Source organism: Antechinus flavipes, chromosome 2 (genome assembly GCF_016432865.1).
Source record: "Antechinus flavipes isolate AdamAnt ecotype Samford, QLD, Australia chromosome 2, AdamAnt_v2, whole genome shotgun sequence".
Taxonomy (NCBI): domain Eukaryota; kingdom Metazoa; phylum Chordata; class Mammalia; order Dasyuromorphia; family Dasyuridae; genus Antechinus; species Antechinus flavipes.
This window is the reverse complement of record NC_067399.1, coordinates 246,314,028-246,335,588: the sequence shown is the minus strand read 5'-3', so window position 1 is coordinate 246,335,588 and position 21,561 is coordinate 246,314,028. Positions and strand designations below refer to the sequence as shown.

General features: G+C 36.7%; 2 protein-coding genes across 2 annotated transcripts in view; one reads left to right on the top strand and one right to left on the bottom strand.

The window, feature by feature from the left end:
* APCDD1L (APC down-regulated 1 like) overlaps window positions 1-12,318 on the top strand; it is a 58,125-nt gene extending 45,807 nt beyond the window's left edge. Inside the window, exon 4 of the mRNA XM_051976650.1 lies at window positions 779-12,318. Coding sequence (XP_051832610.1) covers window positions 779-1,552 — 774 coding nt within the window. The 3' untranslated portion in view covers window positions 1,553-12,318. The remainder of the gene's footprint in view (window positions 1-778) is intronic.
* Window positions 12,319-12,501: 183 nt separating this feature from the next.
* The window catches only part of VAPB (VAMP associated protein B and C), a 66,424-nt gene continuing 57,364 nt past the window's right edge, over window positions 12,502-21,561 (bottom strand). Inside the window, exons 4-6 of the mRNA XM_051976651.1 lie at window positions 21,464-21,544; window positions 19,692-19,868; window positions 12,502-14,125 (exon numbers count right to left, since the gene is read on the bottom strand). Of these exons, the coding sequence (XP_051832611.1) occupies window positions 13,967-14,125; window positions 19,692-19,868; window positions 21,464-21,544 (417 nt within the window). The 3' untranslated portion in view covers window positions 12,502-13,966. The remainder of the gene's footprint in view (window positions 14,126-19,691; window positions 19,869-21,463; window positions 21,545-21,561) is intronic.

Below are 21,561 nucleotides of genomic sequence, written 5' to 3'. Positions count from 1 at the left end.
GCTGGACTAGAACCCAATTGTTCTGACTCCTTGATATATATGTATATGTATGTATATATGTATATTCCCAGCTGGTACTGAGGTCTTAGGTGCTTGGGTGCTTGTCAGCTAGATCACAACCCATCCATCCCTCTCAAGCCCGTGAAACTCTGGTCTGTGCTGTTCAAAGGTCTTCTTAGGGGGTCTTCCTTTGATTCTTAGTATGTATGTAGCAATAGGGAGGGGTTTTTTTTTTTCATTTAAAAAAATAGGGTTACAGGGGCAATTAGATGGCGTTGTGGATAGAGTGCTGGCCCTGAAGTCAGGAGAGCCCGAATTAAAATCTGATTTTAGACACAACACTTCCTAGCTGTGTGGCCCTGGGCAAATCACTTAACCCTAATTGTCTCAGCCAAAAAAAAAAAAAAAAAAAAAAAAAAGAAAAAGAAAAAAAAAAAAGAAAGAAAGAAAATAGGATTGCAGAAAGGGAGATTAGAGAACACAAATCTTTATTTTGCCAAGGGCCCTAAGTTTTACTATGCCTGGGTTTAGGTATCATCCTTTTCAGGTATAAATTATCATTTTAATTAGAGATTCAGAGATTTAAAAACTTTATTCATAAATCCCCCATAAGATTTCTAATGAAATATTTTTGTCCTGTGGTAAACCGGGGAAGAAGCTTGCAGGGCTGGGGGTGGGAGTAGAAGGAGGGAAGGCCAGGTTATGGTCTACTCCTCTCAGGTAGATCATACTTCTGTTTCCTCATTAAATTCACCTCCTTATTCTTGCCCTTTTCCAGCACCACTCACACCCTTGCCCAGCTTGTGGAATCATCTACCGTTCGGATGAACACCACCCCCCAATCCTGCCCCACAGGGCGACGCTGCCCCTGCGGCTCGGTGGTAAGTGGGTCAGCCTGCGGTGTGAGGTCCGGCCCGCGGTGCTCTTCCTGACCAGACTCTTCACGTTCCATGGCGGTAACCGGACGTGGGAAGGCTATTATCACCACTACTCCGACCCCGCTTGCCGACAGCCCACGTTCATCGTTTATGCCTCTGGGCACTACAACAAGGGCACCCTGTCCACCAAGGTCAGAGGCGGCACGGAGCTGACATTCAGGGTCACCCGGGCCCGTGTGACCCCCATGGATCAGGTCACGGCAGCGATGCTGAACGCCTCACGCCCAGGGAGCTGCGGGGATTCAGGGTCCTGGGCCCTTGGAGTCGAGCAGGACGTCACCCCAACCAACGGGTGCTCTCCCCTGGGCATCAAGCTCCCTCATGTGGAGTTTGAACTCTTTAAAATTGAACAAGATCTAAGAGGACAAAGCCTGCTGTTCATTGGAGAGAGGCCTACAGATGGCTCCAACCCAGACATCCCAGAGAAGCGTCCTACTTCCTATCAGGATCCTCTGGTCCAGTGTGCTGGAGCATCTGGCAGCTTTTCTAGACAACTTCATTACAGTCATCAGCCGGAAAAATATAGTGGCAGGAACAAATCATCAAAAGTACATTCTATGGGCAGCCTACTTCTGATCACAATCCTGACATTTTTAAGGTGGGACTTAAATTGATCGAATTGTTGGCTCCCCAAGCAGGAGGGAATTCCCTCCAGAATCTGAGACATCCCTCCAGGCACATTTCCGAGATCAGCACCTTTTCTAATCCCTGAGACTTGCTTAAATATGGACAGAGGAAGGGTGGTATTCTTGAGACTAGACTCAGCTTACTTATGTCCACTCCCAAGTTACTGAGTAATGCTGATTCAGTTGAACTCAGCAGTTCATACTAAACCTGGTGATGTAAATTAAAGATGCTGCCTTAAGTTTTAAGTGGCCTGTATTCAGAGGCAACCTCAGCCTCTCAAAGTGCTGCCAGAATTTCTGTGCTTCTCAAATTCAAAATTTCCACCCTAGAAATGTCCAGCCTTCCAGGACCTCTGTTTATGAGGTAGGGTTCTTCCTAAGGGGCGCTCCCTTTGGTGTCATTCAAAACTAAGGAATTCAAAGACATCTGAGAGACAGGTTAACCAGACACTACCCCTTCCAGATTACACACAGGCAAGTTTACTATTAACTTTTGTTTAACTCCCTTGGGCATTTTTAGCTACTGGATAGCCAAAAAGCTCACATGGATTTTTGGCATAGTTTTTTCTTCTTTCATCAGAAAATTTCCAGTTCTTTAAATACTAGTAAGAGTAATAAATGGCATGGATATCTTATAGGTGGATGGCTTTAGATCCATTTTTATTATTATTTAGATCCATTTTACAAATAGGTAAATGGCAAATCTAGAAAATGAATTTTGTTGTAATTCTTTAGTTATTTGTAACCAGTACCCCAGATGGATAAGGATATTTCTTGGGTTCTTAACATTTTTTTTTTTGTGTCACGAAATCTCTCTTAGAAAGATATTTTCAAGCACATAAAACAATATACATAGGATTAAAAAGAAAATCAATTATATTAAAATGTTATTTAAATATTTTTAAAAGCCATCAGGCTCCAGGTTAATCAAAGATTGATTCCTAAGATTGTTTTTTTTTTTTTGTTAAATCTTTGTATCCACAGCATCTTGTACACTTTAGCTTATTCCTTGAATAATATTGTCAAGGTTCTTTTTGACTAAGGCCTATGAATCTCTGTTAAATAGCCTGAAGTGTGAATTTACTTATGTGGTACAGATAGAGTGGCCTATAAATGGGAATGAGGGTGGTGGTGGTGGAGGAAATAGAACTGAAGTATCATTTTCATATTCTAAAAGTTCCTCAAGCAGGATGAACTTAAGAGGAATTGAGAAACATTTTAATGATTTCCTCCTTTCATCCTCCATCTCTACTTTCATCACTTACATTACATATTTTAAGATTCAAATCCAGGTCTTACAAGTGACTTTGTGAACTTGGAATGAAGCCTCTTTCCTTTGCTGGTCTGGTTTCCTCATCTGTAAAATGAGAGGGTTTTTAGATAATTTCTGAAGTCCTTTCCAGTTCTGGATGATATGATAGACCCATTGTCTTTAAAGCAAATACTGCTTTCCACTAGAATTCATCATTCTGGTCCATTTATTTTGTTCAACTGGCATCTGCAGAAAAAGCCTCATTTGACTTCTCAGACCATTCTTGTTTTTAAGAAAAGTTAATCTTTGCAAGTTCCAAAACAAACTGGTCTTTCAGAGAATATATTTACAGAACTACAGTTATAAGATTATTCATGGTTTTAAACCAAATATATAAAGTTGTGAGGCTTTGGAGTGGGTAGATTCCAAGGGGATGCCATTTACACTAACCAATTTACCTATGCGTGGTGCAAATGAATTACATTTGTACATTAATCACATTAAAATTTAAAGATTTTTTCATAAACAATTATACAACTGAACAGTGATCCCCGTGGTTATTAAAGGCTGAGTGTAAGGGTTCATGCTCTAACTTTGAGTATAACTAGAATTTCTTAATATATATACTATATATGTTCTCTTGTTGCATACTGGGCCCAGAATTAATGAGATTTAGGGAAGAAGCCTAAAATAGAACATATAACTATATTAAATTATTAAGTGGCGATTAAAGGGAAAACTCCCTTACAAGCAGACCTCAAGTGCTTCTCTATTTCTTTTTTCTGGGGCTCTGATTTTAGGGCTAATTTTCAAATTCTTTTTCTTTGCCCAGTCAGTTAATACTGTAAGAAAGAAAAAAAGTTTTTCTTTTGGGCATTGGAAATTGTCATTCCATGTTCAGGCTTTTATGCTCTGTGGGTAACATTTTAAGTTGAATTTAACTGAAATTGAGTGTATAACTGTGAACTTTCAGGGAAGAAATGCTACATGTAAAGCTTCAATTTGTTGAAGATATCAGAGGGGATTTCAAGTTTAAGGCTATCCCTGCCTGACATATACTATAAATTTCTTGTAGCAAGTTTTTGTGATAGTGCATTAGTGTTCTCTCTCACTTAAAAAAGATTTTATGTTGGCATAACTTTATATTGTAGGCTCCTACTACACTAGAACTTTTAGAATTCAAAGAATAGTACAGCTATTCAAATTCCAATGAAATATTAACACTAATTTTCCAAATTGTTATTTTGAGACTACCTTGCCCAGGCAGGAAATGAAGTAGCTATCAAAAGATTGATCCCAATATGGCTTGCCATGAAAGCTTTTATCTACTCTTTTTCTAACCTGGACCAGTTTGTTCCTTCTTAGACAGCCTGGTAGCCCTTATCCACTCCTGGGAGCCTATCATATATTTATTGTGGAGAATCTGACTGGCTAGTCATATTATACCTCAGAACTCCCTGACTCAAAAGAAATCCACCATCTTAGTCTTCCTAACAAGAAGATCTACAGGTAAGAGCCATTGTATTTGGTTGCTTTCCTGTTTTTTTCTAAGAATATGTTTAATCTCACATTGACATTGCTGGAGACAAAGCGTCCAATAGTATAATGCATACTGTTGACTGATTGGATCACTAACTTCTGGTAACATAGGTATTTATGGAATAGGAAAGGTCGAATGAGGCAGGTGACTACTTGAAGAACACTGAAGGGAAATAAAATTTACCTACAGGGCTAGATGAGATTCTAGGAGGGGAAATTAAGTGGGTACTTCTAAGTGTGTGTGTGTGTGTGAAAGTAAAGAGTATTTTGACTCAGTTTAGTGCTTTGCTAGTGATTTTTAATGACCTCAAGTGGTCAACAGAAGTAACAATCTCCATAACACAAGCAAAGAGGGCTCACAAAGAACCCCATCCAAGTGCAAGACTGGAGGAAATATGTTGGCCTTCCAAGTCAGGCTAAGCCCTGAGCCCAAGCTGGGGAGCTCTGAAATCACACCCAGAGAGGCACAACTATGTGGTTTGAACATCTCATTAGTTGGTGGGTGTAATGGCTGGCACACTCTAAGTAAAGATGCTTACTTTCCAGCAGTCAAACTATCCAAGATAGCCAATGCTGCAAGTTAAGAGACAGCTGCTGTTTATGAATAACAGGTTACGCAACCTGGCAGAAATTTTTCTTACATTTGACATATTGCTATGTCCAGTTTTAACATAGCTTCCTACATGGGTAGAGATAGGAAAACCATCCTGTCAACCTATGCATTTAAAACTTTTCACCTTTTGTTTCTGGGTCTTAATTTCCTTATATGTTGTTTGTTTGTCCTTCACTCTCAAAGAGGAATGTTGTGGATGAAATAGGTGATCCCTGAAAGGTCCTTCTAAGTACGACATCATATGGCTCTTTTCCTAGATGATTAAGAGACTGACTCAAAAGGATTTCATGATATATTTGCAAAGGAATGATTATAAAACTATTAAAACTTTTGATCAGGGTTTTTTCCAGTGACATTTTTATCCTTGGGGTTGCTAACAATCTGCCCTACTCGTATGATACTCATATCCTTACTCTCTTTCCAAGAAATACACCTTTGCCCTCATGCTTCTGAATCTTAAGGAAAGTTAGCCAATAAAATGGGATGGAAATAGCTCAGAAATAGGGACCAATTCTAAGACTTCAGATTATGAAAAATTATGATCTGGAGTGACAGTTTTCTGTATAATTGAATTCATTTTCCCTAAAAGCGGAATTCCAAATGTTTCTCTTCAGAACTTTTAAGGCTTGTAGGTCTTTTTTCTTCTTTTTGCCAGGAGGTTGGAGGTAGGATCGGTGGGTCTTTCTGAAGATTCATTGTTAGAAGAAGGAATCTTATTTTTTTAAAAAAATTACTCCCAAAGGTTAAAGGGAAAAAAAAAAAATGACAGCATGACAAAACTTCACATTTCTGGTAATACTCTATAAGAAAGGAACTAAGGGTCTTCCACATCCATCACCCCAATGTACATTCCCTAAATTGCAAATATTTTAAAAGCTTCAAGCCAACAAGAGAATCAGCATTACAACAAAATGGATTTCCTTGGCTCAATTTCAGATTTTGACCAACGTTGGCAAACCTTTTAAAAATGGAAAGTTTTGAAGGCAGGGAACGGTAGCACAATTGTGAACATGGGCATTTCATGTTTGTGTCCTGTACAAGAAACACAGCCAGACAGAAGTAGCTTGATGGCAGTCCTGACTGCCCCACACTCTCTCCAAAGCACATAGAGCATTTTTCTCCATATATTTTTCCTATGCCTCCCTTCTTTGAAATAACTTTTAAGAGATCAAACATAACTTAGAAAATAGGCATTAGTAAAAGAAAAACTTTGTTCCTTAACATGAAATAGGCACTGAATGCATAGTGTTGAGGTTTATACAGTTCTGAGAGTATCATAGGAGGTAGTATCAAGTTGTCTAAATCTGTGTGTGTGCGTGTGTAATAAAATTCAAACTTTCTTTCTTTTTTTTTTTTTTTTTTTTTTTTAAGAAGAGAATGACTCTGAGCAGGCACTAGCCTAGTTCTTTCTGCTCTGCCCCTTTCCAGATTATCTGTATCTTTCCAACAAATATGCTTCCCTGTGGCTGCTCTTTCTCTATAATACAAAAAACCCGGAAGATGCTGTATCTTGAACCACTTTATGCTAATTTCTAAATTACACTCTTGAGAAAATGATTATTCATTTTATAATAACAAATTATATTTATAAACTTTTCTTCCCATTGATTTGCTAATTTCTTTCATAAAAATCATTGCTATTACAAGATGCCAACATAAGATGTGAGATTAAAGATAATAATCTTCCACTTTTGACACCTGGATGTGATTTACATATGTGAGAAGAACATTAGATGATAGAACCAAAAGAAATGAGCTTGAATCTTGGCCCTGCCCTAACTTTCTGTGTGATCTGGGGCAAGTCATTTCAATTCTGAGTGAATGAATCAGTTTCTTCCTTCCTCTGAAAAATGAAAGGCCTGCACAGGAGTCATTCATTTTAAGGCTTCTTACAGCACTTACTCTGTGACTCCAATTTAAAGCAACATCACAAATCAGATGCAGAGGAAGAAATGAAGTCTCGTGTCTTAATACTCCTTAAGTTACCCATTCAAAATGAGTTTACAATGAAATTTACATTAAATATGTCCAGAGCACAGAATTTATTAAACATAATACTGAGCCAAATAATACAAAAGTGGACATTTTGGCCTGGCATGTATTGCCTGATTGATACAGACCAATGAATGAATACATGATATAAAGAACTTGTTTAAACTACAGAAGCAGTAGTCAGCCTTCTCCTCAAGAATGTATAATTACTATGTAACTATAAATTTATTGCATGTTAGAAAACAAAAACACACAGTGGGAAGTGTTCTCCCTATGTCAGCTTTTAAAATTAACTATGCCAAAACAGGAATATAACTTTAATACACAAGAAAATGGAATGAAGATTTTTACTACATCTGTTTTGATAAAGGTACAGGTAGGATCTCACTATTGAAATTAGAATTAAATATACATTAAGAACTGTAGGAATTACCAAGAAAAACAAGAGTGGAAAGCACACCAAGAAGTAATTTGAATTTTAGAAAATCTCTTCAGTTACTTACAAAGGGGAAGAAAGAGCATTCAACAAATTCTTTTGGGTTTTTGATAAGATGTATCATCAGATCCTAAATGTAGGGCTGGGAAGAATCTCAGGTAATCTTGTCCCACTCCCTATTTATAGGTGAGCCAACCGAGCCCCAGAGAGGATAAGTAAGTGACTTCTACTCTTTTCACTGTACCACACTGTCACTCATTTACAGAGAAAAGAGAAAAGAGTTCCTATAACACATAATGGCAAAACAATAGCAACAATGAGAACATGGATTTTCTCTTTTAGTGTCTGTATGTGAACATCAAAACTACACAATGGAGATTCTTTAAGATTCTTATTTATGAAAGTCTGATAGTGCTTTGGAAAGGAGTCCTTGTATTAGTGATCTTAATATTATTGGCAAGCAAATTCTGACTGGAATCAGTCAAATAATACACCCCCTTTCTCCCATCATGGGGGTGGGATAGAGATGTTGAATTCCAGGAGTAACAGCTGAATTTAGTTTACTTCTAAAAATAATGCCCTAAAAATGCAGGCAGTTAAACAACAAAAGAATCCTAGGGTTGGTATATGAAACATGCATAGCAATTTATCACTTTCTTAAATAACAAGCCATATTAATTATGAATAAGTTATAGTCATCTCTCTCTGCCTTGCCTATCCTTATTGATGATAATTGAAAGGAAACACCAAGGAAATTGTATTTCCTTTTGGTAAAAAACAGCATGCTTTGAGTTTTCTCCATGAACCCATGCATTTGACCCAGAAGGTGATCACCTTAGATGTTGCTCTGCTCCCTAATCAGAAAGCTTGTCAATAAACAAAGCAGATTTGAGCTGATGATGCTATCAGTCCCACACCAATATCCATTAGATAATGATTAAATATATATCAACCCTTTGGTATAAAATAAAGGAACTGTAATAAGACATTGTCACAGTAGCAAAGTTTTTTTTTTTTTTTTTTTTTTTTTAAATGGCTTTATCTAGCAGCAACAGATTATTACTCTGGGTGCCATTTTATTCCACCATTACTTTTTAATCAGGTCATTGTTTACAATGAAAACATTCCAGGGATTATAGTTGCAAATATTTATGGCAGCCTAGACAATAACTATATTTGGTTTTCCTGAAATGTCTAAATAGAGGACATTTTCTAATGAATTGGTTTTTAATAAAAATAAAGGCCAAACTAATTTCCCTGATAAAATAACTCATATGTGAATCTGATTGCACAGTGAACTATTATAATAAACCAAGAATCAAAAATAATAATCCTGTAATGAAATTTATTAATTAAACCTGAAACATAAATTCCATAAGAGGAAACAAAGTTGAAAATCTGTTTTTTAGATAAATATAGGCATTCTACATTTTTTATAACATTATTGAGAGTGGAAGTACTCGTTAGGTGTCAATGGTAGACATTAAAAAAATTAAAACTTTAATTTCAGATCTCTTTATCAGAAATACAGTCTACCTCCTTAGTTGTTATCTGTCTCTCTCCACTCCCATTTTCCCATCATCAAGCTTACCTTATCTAGCCTGTCTCCTAGAAATGCCATGTCAATTTAGGGAAAGGTAGAAAATATCCTTAGTCTTACACCTGCATTTTGAAACAAAATCTGAGGCTTCTGTACTGCCACTTCAGTAGGTGGTGCTAACAGTAAAAAGTCTAAAAATATGCATTTTCACAAATGGCCGTAACTTTACATATAAATTAGTGTGTATATACAGTCACATCCACAGAGTGGGTGTGCTGGCTTATTACAGGGCAGCTCATATCACTACGCTGAACCAAATTGGCAATTTTCTTTACAAGTGACTTTCAAAAATTCAGTCCCAAAGCCCAAAGGCTTTCAGATAGGAGGAAAATTTAGAGAGCATAATTCTATCATTCTACTTGTGACTAGGGAGATTTTTGAATAATATTTCTATGATTATTTCATTTTTATGAAAACCAAATCTAAGATGGAGAAAAAACTATCAATACAGAAGCCCCTGCTGATGCTAATGCCCTTACAACTCTGAATGTCTGTCTCTGAAACAGAAAGTATGAAGTACAAGCATCTCTAATGCTGTAGGACAAAGGAAGTTTAGAAAAAAGTCCTAACAACTACTAGACAATTATGCTCTACTTTTTTTGAGGGTTACCAACTCCTTGATTTTTCAACTTTGTTTCCTTTATGGATCTTGAAGGGAAATCTGCAGAACTTGCTTCAGGTTTAATTTATTCTCATTATAGGGAGATTATTTTAATTTTTGATAAATAATAAAGTAGGGGTTCTTAATAAAGACACCTCTCCCCCCATCTAATCAGGCTCATATGGACTCTGAATGAAACAGGAATCAGGTGTTCTAGGTATATGACTTTAAAATCTGAAGTAACTGCAGACTTATTAGATTCAGATGGAATGAACAGGTACGCAATACAATTCCATTTCTGTCTATCTTGGGAAACAAAGTCTTTCTAATAGTTGTCATAACTGCAAGATTCTGTCATTCAAAATCTTGTCCATTCATCTTTCTTTAGTCCTAAGAGGCTGATCAACATCCTGGCTCGAGTGGGAGATTTAGTTTCCTCATTTTTTTTAAAGTAAGGAAATAGACTAGATGACCCAGCTTTAAATTTCATGTTTGCAGTACACAAAACCCCAGTAGCTAGATACTCATCTAGAGTTTTCTGTCTCCAGCAGGTGGAAGCAACAGCTTCCTTGCATAGGCCCATAAAAGCAGAATTAGGAAAGGACTCAAATTTTCCTTGCAGAGCAAATACCTCTCTTTACTTTTTAAACCGAGCATTTCACAAACAAGATTTAAAACGAACAAAACAAAAACAACAACTATGTAATCCAACTTTCAGAACAGACTCTAAAATTAAGCAATAATTTAATAATAAAATATTAATCCAATAGGTAAATGATAATTAAATGATTAAATATTATGTTAGCCATTTATCCCATAATGAGTGGGCAAATGGGAGGGTTTTCTATATGCCCCAAACTAGTCAACATTTTGAAAAATGTCAAATTATTAAAAATGGTACCTATTACAATGAAGGGTAGTGTAGTGAACAGAATTATAGGACTAGAAATCAAGCAGATCTCAGTTAATTTCCAGTGACAATAATTCAGTGAATAAAGTTAATGCTGTGTTTTGAACTAGGTTCTGACATGCTAAGTATTCTTTAATATATTGCTCAATTTTTAGTTTATCCTTGTGCCATAGCTCATTCCCAAGTTCACTTGAAGGTGAGTTATCTATGAGTGACCACTGGATTCAGGTGAGGTGCTGCTAATAGACAGTACTCTGGGTCTGCTGCTTTGAAAGGCTAACACTGTTCTTGCAATTTATTTGGAAACATTTGGTTTTCATGGATTGCTGGAGGTTTTTCATTCCTCCCACTTTCCTTTCTGTAAGTATGAGCCCCTCACTGAAGGTATCAACTGTCAGCCAGTAAAACCTACTATGATTTTTATCAGTATTCATTACTGTCTGTGTAAGCAATTTCATAGATCAGGAAGGAGAAAAAAAAATGCAGGTTACAAAGAATCATTAAAGGGGACTTTGTCCTAAAAACTAAATTTAGAAATTAGAGTCTCCTACATGTAAAATGCTAAGAGAAAAAATGATGATAGCTTGCTTTTTTTTTTTTTTAAACTGCATCTAAGATGCAAGCTTTATGTGGGAATAACACACAGCCACTGTTATCCCCATGGGTGAGGTTCCAAGGGAGCTTAAATTCTCAATTTAAAAATATGCTTGATAAAATTTTATGAAACCCGATGACTGCTCACGTCTTCTTGCATGCTCTTTATTGAGATGGCCTTCACTGGGGACTGGATTTAGAGGGCAAGGGCTAAGCTTTGAGCAGTGGTTTGAAATTTAAGAGCAAAGTCTAATCCTATCCCTCCAATCTCTTTACAGCCTTACTTTCAAATCATCACACTTACTGGGGTTATCCTTGATCACTAGTCCTTCTCTTCTTAGATTTATTTTAATGGCTTTCCTTCTCTCTTCACTGGTTGGAATCACCTCTCTTCTCCCCCATTCTGTATCTATTTCTTCCTTTACCCACTCCTTCCCTGCCCTCTATCCATCATGATGGATAAGATACCAGAAATACTAACGTATTTCTGATGCCTATTATGCCTTTCTCTGCCATGTTGTTTGGATGCCCTAGGGCTCTGAATTTTATACTCTGATAATGATAGAAAACTAACTTCTCCCTAAGCTCACAAAAACAAACACAGAATATAGAACCCTAGCCAAAAAGCAAAACAAAAGACAAATATTCACTGGCTGACAGGAAAAGGGATTGACATCTTTGTATTAAAATTTTAGTTAAAACCCATTCTTGTACAAAATGGGGGCAGATTCTCCATAAATAGGCTGGAATTTAAGAAATTTTAGGACTCAGTGGCTTTTATACCACCCCAAAACATCTCGGCCTAATCACCACCCTCCTTCTACAGCAACACTGGATGGCAAAATAAACAGAGACTTGTGGATCAACATGTTAAAGTTTACTCCTCTGTTCCTCACAGAGGCTCTGGGCTCAAAGGAGGGAACCATTGTGCAGAGTGGCTTGCTGAACTAGCATCCTGCCTTCAAAAAAGATCCTGTTCTGAAAATAAAATACTTGAGTCATGCTAAATTTCTTAGCTGAACTAGTCCATCTTTACTCTTCTCATTTTCTTTCCTAACAGATAAATTCACAGACCAGTGCATGGTAAGTTAATAGAGCCCAATTTCAATTAATTATTACAGCTGTTTCATTTTAGAGGTAAGGTTTCCTTTCTTGGAAATCCAGTAACTGAAAAATTCCACACCTGAAGAAGGCAAAAGTCTTTTTTTTTTTTTTTTTTTTTTTTTTAAAACAAGGATGGCCACTTAAAATTTTAGCAGTTCTATCTGTAGCCTTATAGTCAAGGCCAAGAGGATCTAAGAAGACATCGCTAATTTAGAAGGCATTATGAAACACAGGTAGTGCCTGTCATTCTAAATAAATTCTTCTCTAGCAAATGTGACAAAATAACAAAAGAAATCTTCATTTTGGGGCTTTATTTAATTTTTTTTCTTTTAAAGATGCTACATAGTCCAACAGGATTGGTCATTTACGGCATAGAACTAATTTACAGTCAACTCTCAATTATCTGCTTTGTAGGTTAGTTGGGGGAATGTTTCCCCTGATCACCAAGCCTCTCATTTGGGGTGGGTCTCCTCTCTCCTGCCTCCCAGTTTTCTCTCCAGGACTATCTCCCCTAGTCATTTCTAGGATACTGTCCCCTCCATACTACTGGGATAACTTTCCATGTTGCTAATCCAATTAAGGGCCAAATTTGGGGGTGGGGTGAGCAGGGGATAGGGACTGAGACTAAGCACAGTGAGGGAAAGTGAAATAGGATGAATTCAAGAGTGACATTAAAATAACATTTTTTAAAAGGTTATCTGCACTATGGCTACCCCTCCACCAGCAGGGTAATCAAGAGTTGACTATTATTACTACTGGTATAATTTCCCTCCCTTCCCCAAGATAGATGTTATTTATTTACATAGAAAAACATTTCCTGACCGTTGTTTTCCAATGTTCAAATAAATCCAAAGTCCACATTTATGTAGTGCCCCTCCAAAAAAAGAAAAAAAACAAAAAACAAAACAGCAGGAGAAAGAAGGATCCCACAGATCTCCAGCAGCAATGACAAATCAACTCACCAGCTTTAGAGCGGTGATTTCTATGCCATAGCATTAGTCATAACCTTGTGACAATAAGGAAACATGAGATGAAATACATTAAATAAGTTAAATAGGCATTAAACATCTCTGAATAACAGTTTAATTCAACTAAACGAACCAATAGCAGTTTAGCTTGGTCCCTTTAAGAGAAATGAGGCAATAACCTTTCTCCTAAAATGTTATGTACCATTAATCAATTTATGCCTTATATTGGTGACTAGCACATTCAATGCCATCACTTAATTCTTTTCAGCTTCTGAATTCACTTAAGTTTCCAAAAAATAATTGATAACTTGTACAGAACTGAAGACATGGACAGAAACTCTTAAATTCATGAGCAGTATGTATGGTGGATTAATATATTTTACAGAGATTCCTGACCTTTCCTGCTTAGCTCTAATTCCCACTATCTGAAGGGGAAACTCTAGCAGTCAAGGAACCAGTTTCTCATTTTAAAAGAGGTAATCCAGCAACATGTACCAAGGTCTAAAAATGTTTAAAATTGCATTTACAACATATCATTTGAGTATTAACCATGATTTTCCTTGCATTTAGTAAAGATCATTCTTTTTGCATTTAGTTTTTGCCCTGATTACTCACTGTACATTTCAAACTTTCTAGGATATTATGTTATGTTATATTTGTGCAGGGGGAGGGGGGGTAATTTAAAGGCAAGACCTGTGAGATGTCATACATTAATTTCTTTGTTATGAATAAATTTAAATCCCATGATATGGCAGATCCATCAATCCAATTTACCAGCCTTTGCATGCTGCCTCTATAAGGCGATTTTCCCTATAATTACACCGACGATAAAGAACAAAACGACCAGAGCAAGAAGTCGGGTACTAAGCCCTTCTTCTTTCACAATGGTGGCTGAAGCAGAAGCAGGGCTGTTGCTTTGCAGTGTCTTCCTCATCCGCAGCCCATCTTCTTCCTGTTAAAACAAATCCACATTTACAAAAAAATCCCAAGTGCCAGAAATAGAGTTGCTTGTTTTCTGTTGAAATATGCTTATGGTTTGACTGATTTCACCTTCAAATGACTGACTTACTACTCACTATCCCTGCAACAGGACAGAGCTAATCATGACAAAGAACATTATGTCAGTGTTAATGTTAGAACCATTTATGGGATGACAGAATTAATTAAGTGCTGGAAGAGACCTTAGCAGACATCTAGACCCGGATGTACTATAGATATTAAGGCCATGAGCTAAGAATTTTTTTCTTTTTACATTTTTAAACAAAGTTTTATTGTGTTACATAAATGAACAAATATAGCTCTGTACTGGAGAGGTCACAGTTGGCTGACCCTTGATCTAGCCTAGCTTCCTCATTAAGCAGAGCTAAGAAACAGAGACCAATGTACTTTATAGAATCATACAGGTAGATTAGAGTTGCAAACAGAAGCTTGGTTTTCTGACTCCTGGAAATTAATGCTTTATATTATGCCACAGTGTGACAGAATGGGAAAAGCACTGACTTTGAATTCAGAAGGCCTCAATTCAAATCCCACTTTTGTCACTTATTCCATGTATGGCTTTGGGCAAATATATTCATCTCACTCTCATCTGTAAAATGAAGGAGTTGGGCTAGATGGCTTCTAAATTCCAATCAGCTCTAAATCTATGATCCTATAATTTAGAAATATATTATCAATCATGATACCTGGTTCACTTCTCCATAAATAATTCATATTGCCAATCCTTTCTCTGGGCCTCAGTTTCTGTCTTGGTAGAATGGAAGATGGAGTGACCATCTACCTCTAATGCCCTTTTTAGCTCTAGTACTCTATGTTTTATTAATAACTTATTAGATCTGAAGGTATAATACAACATTGCTGAAGGCAGCAAATACTTGTTGCCTTGCAAAGAGATGAATTTTTTGGAGACTATGAATGAAAAAAAGTTGCAATTTTAAAAATACAATCTCAAATACAATTTTTAACTCATCAATAGACCCCTATACATCTCTCTATCTCCATACACACATGGTCACATGCAGACACACTATTCCCACTGTGAGGAGATATAAGAAATCATCAGTGCAAGAAATTAGTAGGAGAAAAACCTGTCACTCTTCAGTGATTCCCTATCACCTACTGGCAAATCAGACTGCAGTATAATTAAATCACTGTTATGTGATTAACTTCAAAATCCAGCAAGACAAAAAATATGATTTATTTAATTTGTGTACAGGCTACTTCTACTTATTTGTCACTCAAAAAGTAAAAAAGAAAATCCATTTCTAGGGAGGAATATGCTAAAAGAGGGGCATGTATATATTTTTATATATACATGAACAGAAATATTTTTAAAAATTTTGGGGAAGGCAAAAAAAGCTTCACAATCAAAATATCTTTTTCTAAGTAGTCATCAGGGCTCATAAATTACAACTACTGCAGAGCAAGAAGCTGATGACAGATGACATTTTCTCAGGAGTTAATGTGCCTACAACTAACCAATGTGAACGAATGGGAAGGAAAGCTCAATCCCACAGGATTCCCTGAGCAGCAAATAGGGGTTAGAGTTGAAAAGTCTAATATTGTTCATTTGTTTGTGTGCAGAGAGAAGTGAAGAGATCTGTGCATTCACAGAACTTACAGTTATTGCTGTGGAAAAATATACACATAAATATCGATCATTTTAAAATAATGTATGCTGTATAACTAAGGTAAAGACAAAGTTCTACGTGAGGAAAGGTTGCTACTAACTTTGGGAGGAAATATCAGAGATAGCTTCCTAAAGGAACTAAGATTGGAATTATATTTTGAAATATGGACATGAGTTTAGTTGGAGGGAAGTGACCACAGGAGAGAAAAATGAAGTGAGCTGCAGAATTCTAAGAATAAGAGCAATGTAAGCAAAGGTGGGAAAACTGCAATGTAGTTATAGTCTAGTTGAGGCACAAAATACAAGGAAAAGAATACAGTAACAAAATAATTGTCATTTATACTGTAAGGTTATCAAAGCAATTTAAATACATATCTCAAGCCTCATAACAACCTTGTGAGGTAGTTACCATAGATGTTTTTATTCCCACTCTATAGATAAGGAAATGAAGTTTAGGAAAGATAAATAACATACATATGATCACTTAAGTAGTAAATGTTGGAAGTGAAATTCTAATCTAGATCTTCTTAATTCTAGTCTTAAAATTCTAGCTATTACAACATGCTAAGAATAGGCTAGAAAAGTAGGGTGGTGCCAGATTATGGAGGAACTTGCATGCTAGGCTAAGGAGTTTGAAATTGATTTGTTAAGTAATAGGGAGCCCACAGAAAAGTATCTGAGTAGGAGTGACATGACTAGTTAAATGCATAAGAAAGATTGATCTGGCAGTGGTATGATGAATGAGAGGGAGAGGATGATGATGGGGGAAGAAGAGCAGAAAGAGAAAGCAAGAGGGAAAAAGAAGGGAGGGAGAGAGAGGAGAGGAAGAGAGAGAGGGAAAGAAGAGAGAAGGAGAGGGAAGGAAGAAGGGAGATTGGAGGAACAAAGAGAGAGGGAGAAAAGGTGGGGAAAGGAAAGAGAGGAAGAAGGGAGAGAGAGAAGGAAAGAAGAAATAGAAGGAAAGACGGAGGAAGAAGGGGAGGAAAAAGAGAAAGGGAGGGAAGGAGAGGAGAGAAGGAGAGAGGGAGAGAGAGAATGGGAATGAATGGAGATGAAAAGGCCTGTTAGGAGGCACTTGCAGTTTAATTCAGGACAGTATTAAAGAGAGCTTAAATTAGGGTGTTGTACTAGATTAGATTTGTTGTACATAGAAAGGGAGAATCAGATGTGAAGGATTTTATTTTGGCAAAAAAAAAAAATAGTTTTTGACATAGTGAATTTGATATATTGGTGGGGCATTTGGGTATCTTAGGGTCAATAATTAGTGGTGATATGCTTATGGAAACCATGTAAAAGTAGATAAAATCACCAAGGAACAGAATTTAAAGAGATAAGAGAAAGGAGCCATGGGCAGAAATTTGGAAATATGTACTTTAAGAGGTTAGGGAAATAAACTAATCAAGAAGAAAAAGAGTTATTGAAGAAGTAGGAGAAACAAAAGGCAAAATGCCTCTGAAATAGAACTGATGTTTGCAAAATGCCACCCCTCCACATCCACACACACGATTATTATCTCATTTGAGCATCACAAAAACTTTGTGAGCAAAGTAAAAGTATAATTGTACTCATTGGACAATTGAGGAAACAGCTGTTCAGAGGGTTTAAATGTTACACAAATAAATGATCCAAGACAAAATTTTTTTACTCCAAAGCTAACACTCTATAAACTATGCTGTGTTCCTCAAGAAAGGAAAAACAAAGCAATAAAAAGCACTGAGAAGCAAAAAATGGTCAACAGCATCAAAGCTACAAATACAAAGCTACTGGGGATGATGGGGGAAAAAATGTCAGTGGAATCAAAAACTTGGAAACCACTGAGAAAAGTGCTAATGCCAGAGAAGATGGCACAAACAGGAAGGCGTGTATAGATCACTTTTTCCACGAAGTTTAACTCTTGGGGAAAGATAGTGATAGAAAAGACTAGGAAGAAGGATTGATTATTAGGAGTGAGAAGACATGACCATATTTATAGGAAGGTGAGAAGGTTTGGTAGAAAGAGAGCAACTGAAGATGCATGAGAGAAAGAGGATAACAGTTTGAGCAAGTTCCTAAGAGATATGGAATATAAGGTTCAGGGAAAGGAATTAATCTTAGTGATGAATAAGAATACTTTTGTCTTTGAAATAGGAGGGAAACAGAAAAGAACTGGTATGATGATATGGACAAATTTTGAGGAATTAAAGAGGAACTGTTAAGGCAATACTCAATCTTTTAAGACAGACAATCTTCTTGGTGAAGTACAGTAAGAGGTTAGATGTTCTATAGTTAATTAAGTGGGCAAGGGCTGAGGTCAGAGGCTTGGGAAAAGAGAGAGCAGATTAAGAGAACAATTGCTGGTGGGAATGATACAGGTAGTTGAGAGAAACAGAATTTAAGAATTGTGTGGCAATAGTTGACAACCCAGCTGAGGTGATACAACAAAATTTACTGAGCTGGTAGAGGGGCTACTCTGAGCAGTTTTAAAACTTTGTTTAACAATCAGATAAATCATACAGTGAGTTTTATTTTGGTTTGAATATTATTAGCAGGATAGGAAGAGCATTAGTTTAATGGGACAAAGGGTTTTAAGAAAAGTGAATCATTAAAGAGAAAAATCATGTGATCAAATATAGTTATTAGAAGCTATTGAAGCCAGAATGGAGATGACAAACTGAGAGAATAAAGGTCCAGGGATAGGAAGCCATGTAGAAGACCATTAGTCAGAGTAAGGGAAAGAAAGAGATTAAAGGCTAGAATGTTGTGTTCCAATGGTAGGAATTAAAGTTAGGAAATTCTGAGAGCTGAAGAATACTCATGACCAGCCTAACATGTGAAATGTTACATGGATGGAAAAGTAGAAGGTTGTACTGAAGGAGGTGGAGGAATTATGTAGTTTGGGTATTATTACAACACATAAACATGGATAATGAAGTTCCTATGCATGATGTATGAGAAAGAGGAGAGGAAATCCATGCACTAGGTAATAACACCGTTATGAAAACTAAGGAAGGGACCTGAAAGTAGATACTTCCAAAAACAATGATAGCAACAAGAACGTGGAAAGAGGATGGTGTAAATGAATTGCGTGGATGTCAAAGGAGGAGGAGAGTGGTCTGGAGAGAGAAGCAAGGACACCAACCCCTTTTTCCTAACCCTGAGATGAAAAAAAAATAGGTGAAATTAGAAACTGTTGCAACTTTGGAGATCATGAATAAGATTTTAAAGTTTTAACTTAAAAAAAAAAAAAATCCACACCATTCCTGCAATAACATTCATAGTATCTGAGACGTTTAATTAGTAATATCCTCCACAAAACCTTAGTTGAAAGATTTCTGTGTCTGAAAGGCTTCACCGTTGTTGAATATTAATTATATGGTGTGCTCTACCATTGTGTTGGGCAATAATGTTTCCTCCTGTAAGAAGAGGTATTTCTCTCAGGCAAGCTCTCCCGGCTTTTTCTCTCTCACACATTTAGGATCATAGACTTAAGAGCTAGAGAGGATCTTAGAGGCCATCTAACCCAACCCCTTCATTGTACATATAAAGAAATAGGGCAGCTAAGGGACTTGCCCAAAGTCACAAAAGGTAGCAAATGGCAGGAATGAGATTTGCTCCAAATCCAGCATTCTTTCCAAAGCATGTGCTGCCATTTTTACTTTTATGGCCATTAGGCTATTATCTGTCTTATCCCATATCTCCTCCCCTCAAACAGACCATACATTCCTTTAGGATAGGGAATGTGTCTGATTTAATCTTTGAAACCCCACCCTCTCCACCCCCAATTCCCTACCTTGCCCATCACAGGCATTCAGCAAACATTAGCTGAACTGAACAACTGTTCCCTGTATTTTCCAAAGCAAAGAAGGTCTGTGCTCACCCACTAGGAGAATGTCAGAAAACCCTCTTTTACCTTAAATTGTTTGTTTTCCTCCTGTAACCTCTGAACTTCTACTTGCAGCCTTTTACATTCTTCCATTACTTTCTTAGCTTCAGTATCATCCAAAGAAGAACTTATAGATTTAGACATAACAGATGATTCTGTCTTTGTTGCCGTTGTGGACATAATTTTATTTATTTCTACATCATGCTGCTCAAAAGCAAATGAGAGAAAAACTGTCAGACTAAAAGACTTGGGGGGGGAGGGGAAATCAAAATTCTCAGCAAAAGTTGCACATGGTAGAATTTCATCCATGTGATAAGGTATCAAATGGATCATGTAAAATGTTGCATTTTAGCCAGTCAGTCTCTTAATATTCATTTTATAGACAATTGGACCCAAGAAATTATAGTTAAGACTAGAGAAGGAAATCATGCTGAGGTTAATATTTCACAGCATGGAGAAAAAGTACAATATACTATCAAATTCCTCATTTTGAAAAATTAGGATGTCATAAATGTATAAGCTAAGGAAGAATTGATGATAAGTGATTATGGGGGGAAAAAAATCTGGGAAAAGTTTCCATAATGATTAGACAAAGGACAGGGTTGGAGAGAAGGTGATTTATTTTATTGAAGCACAGAATTTTAGAGCTGGAAGAGACCTTGGAGGTCATCTAGTTTCAACTCCCTTAATAGATGAAGGAAAATTAAAGTTCATAGAGGGGGAAATGAACATTGCAAGTCAAACAGCTAGTTAGTGAGTAGAGGGTCAAGGACTAACATCCAAGGCCCCTAAACTCCCTGTCCAGTGTATTTACTGAGAGGATGAAAAACAACTAATAATTAGCAGTTCCAAGAAGTAGGTTGATGATCTTGCCAAGAGGAAGTACTGAGTTGATTCAAGGAATAGATCACTGAAATACCATAAGTGAAGGTGGTACAGATGAAAGACTTAACTCTCTATTTCTGCAACATAATTAAGGAACATCTGCTCCTTACCTCTAGATAGTAATTGGTAATAATTTCTAATAGGTTAACTTCTTCCATCATCTACCCTCAGTGGTATTATAGGAATCTAGAGGGGAAAAAAGGGACTTAGGAGGCCATCAAACGTAACCTCTTCATTTTGTGGATGAGAAAATTGAGGCCATCGCAGCAATTTCCACTGTATTATGATGCTTCTTATTCTGCATGTTTAAAATATGGTTTAAGATCGGTACATTTTAGTAGGGACTATGAGAAGCTGAAATATGGCAAGAATAGAGCAGCCAGGATGGTGAGGGGGACTTGAAACCAGGTTAATATTTCTGATTTTAATGTTTTTAAAAATGTGTTGATAGCTTGGAAGAAAAAAATTATCTACCAAAATTCACACACTTAACTCAAGCCTCAAAAGCAGGTATTTGGACAGAAAAATTTAGCTGAGATAAAGACATAAGGAGTGGTGGTGAAGGAAAAGCCACTGGACCTTCCAGATGACCAGCATCAGGTCACACTCACTCTGTGGCTCCCTAGATCCTCCTTATCAATCAAGGTAGCAAATTACTTTTTTCACTCTTTTATTATTTCTACCCTTAAACTTCAACACATACTAGTTTCCTGAGAAGGAAAAGTTAAAGTTTTCCAAAGCTGACTTACATAAAGTCTCACTTATTTGTTGACTTCAATTTAATTTCTTTAGAAATCAGCTAGAGGAAGGAAATAATGTACCAAATGAAATCCTAATTTTGGGGGAGACATAGTATGTGAACAAGAATCAGCCTGACGCATTAATCTATCATTAAACTTTACAAAAGTACTCACCGGTTTATCATTCTCTGCTGGCAATTCAAACACACACCTAAGTTTTGAATCCATAAGATCTTCTGGTTTTGCTTCCTTCCACTAAAACAATTTAAATT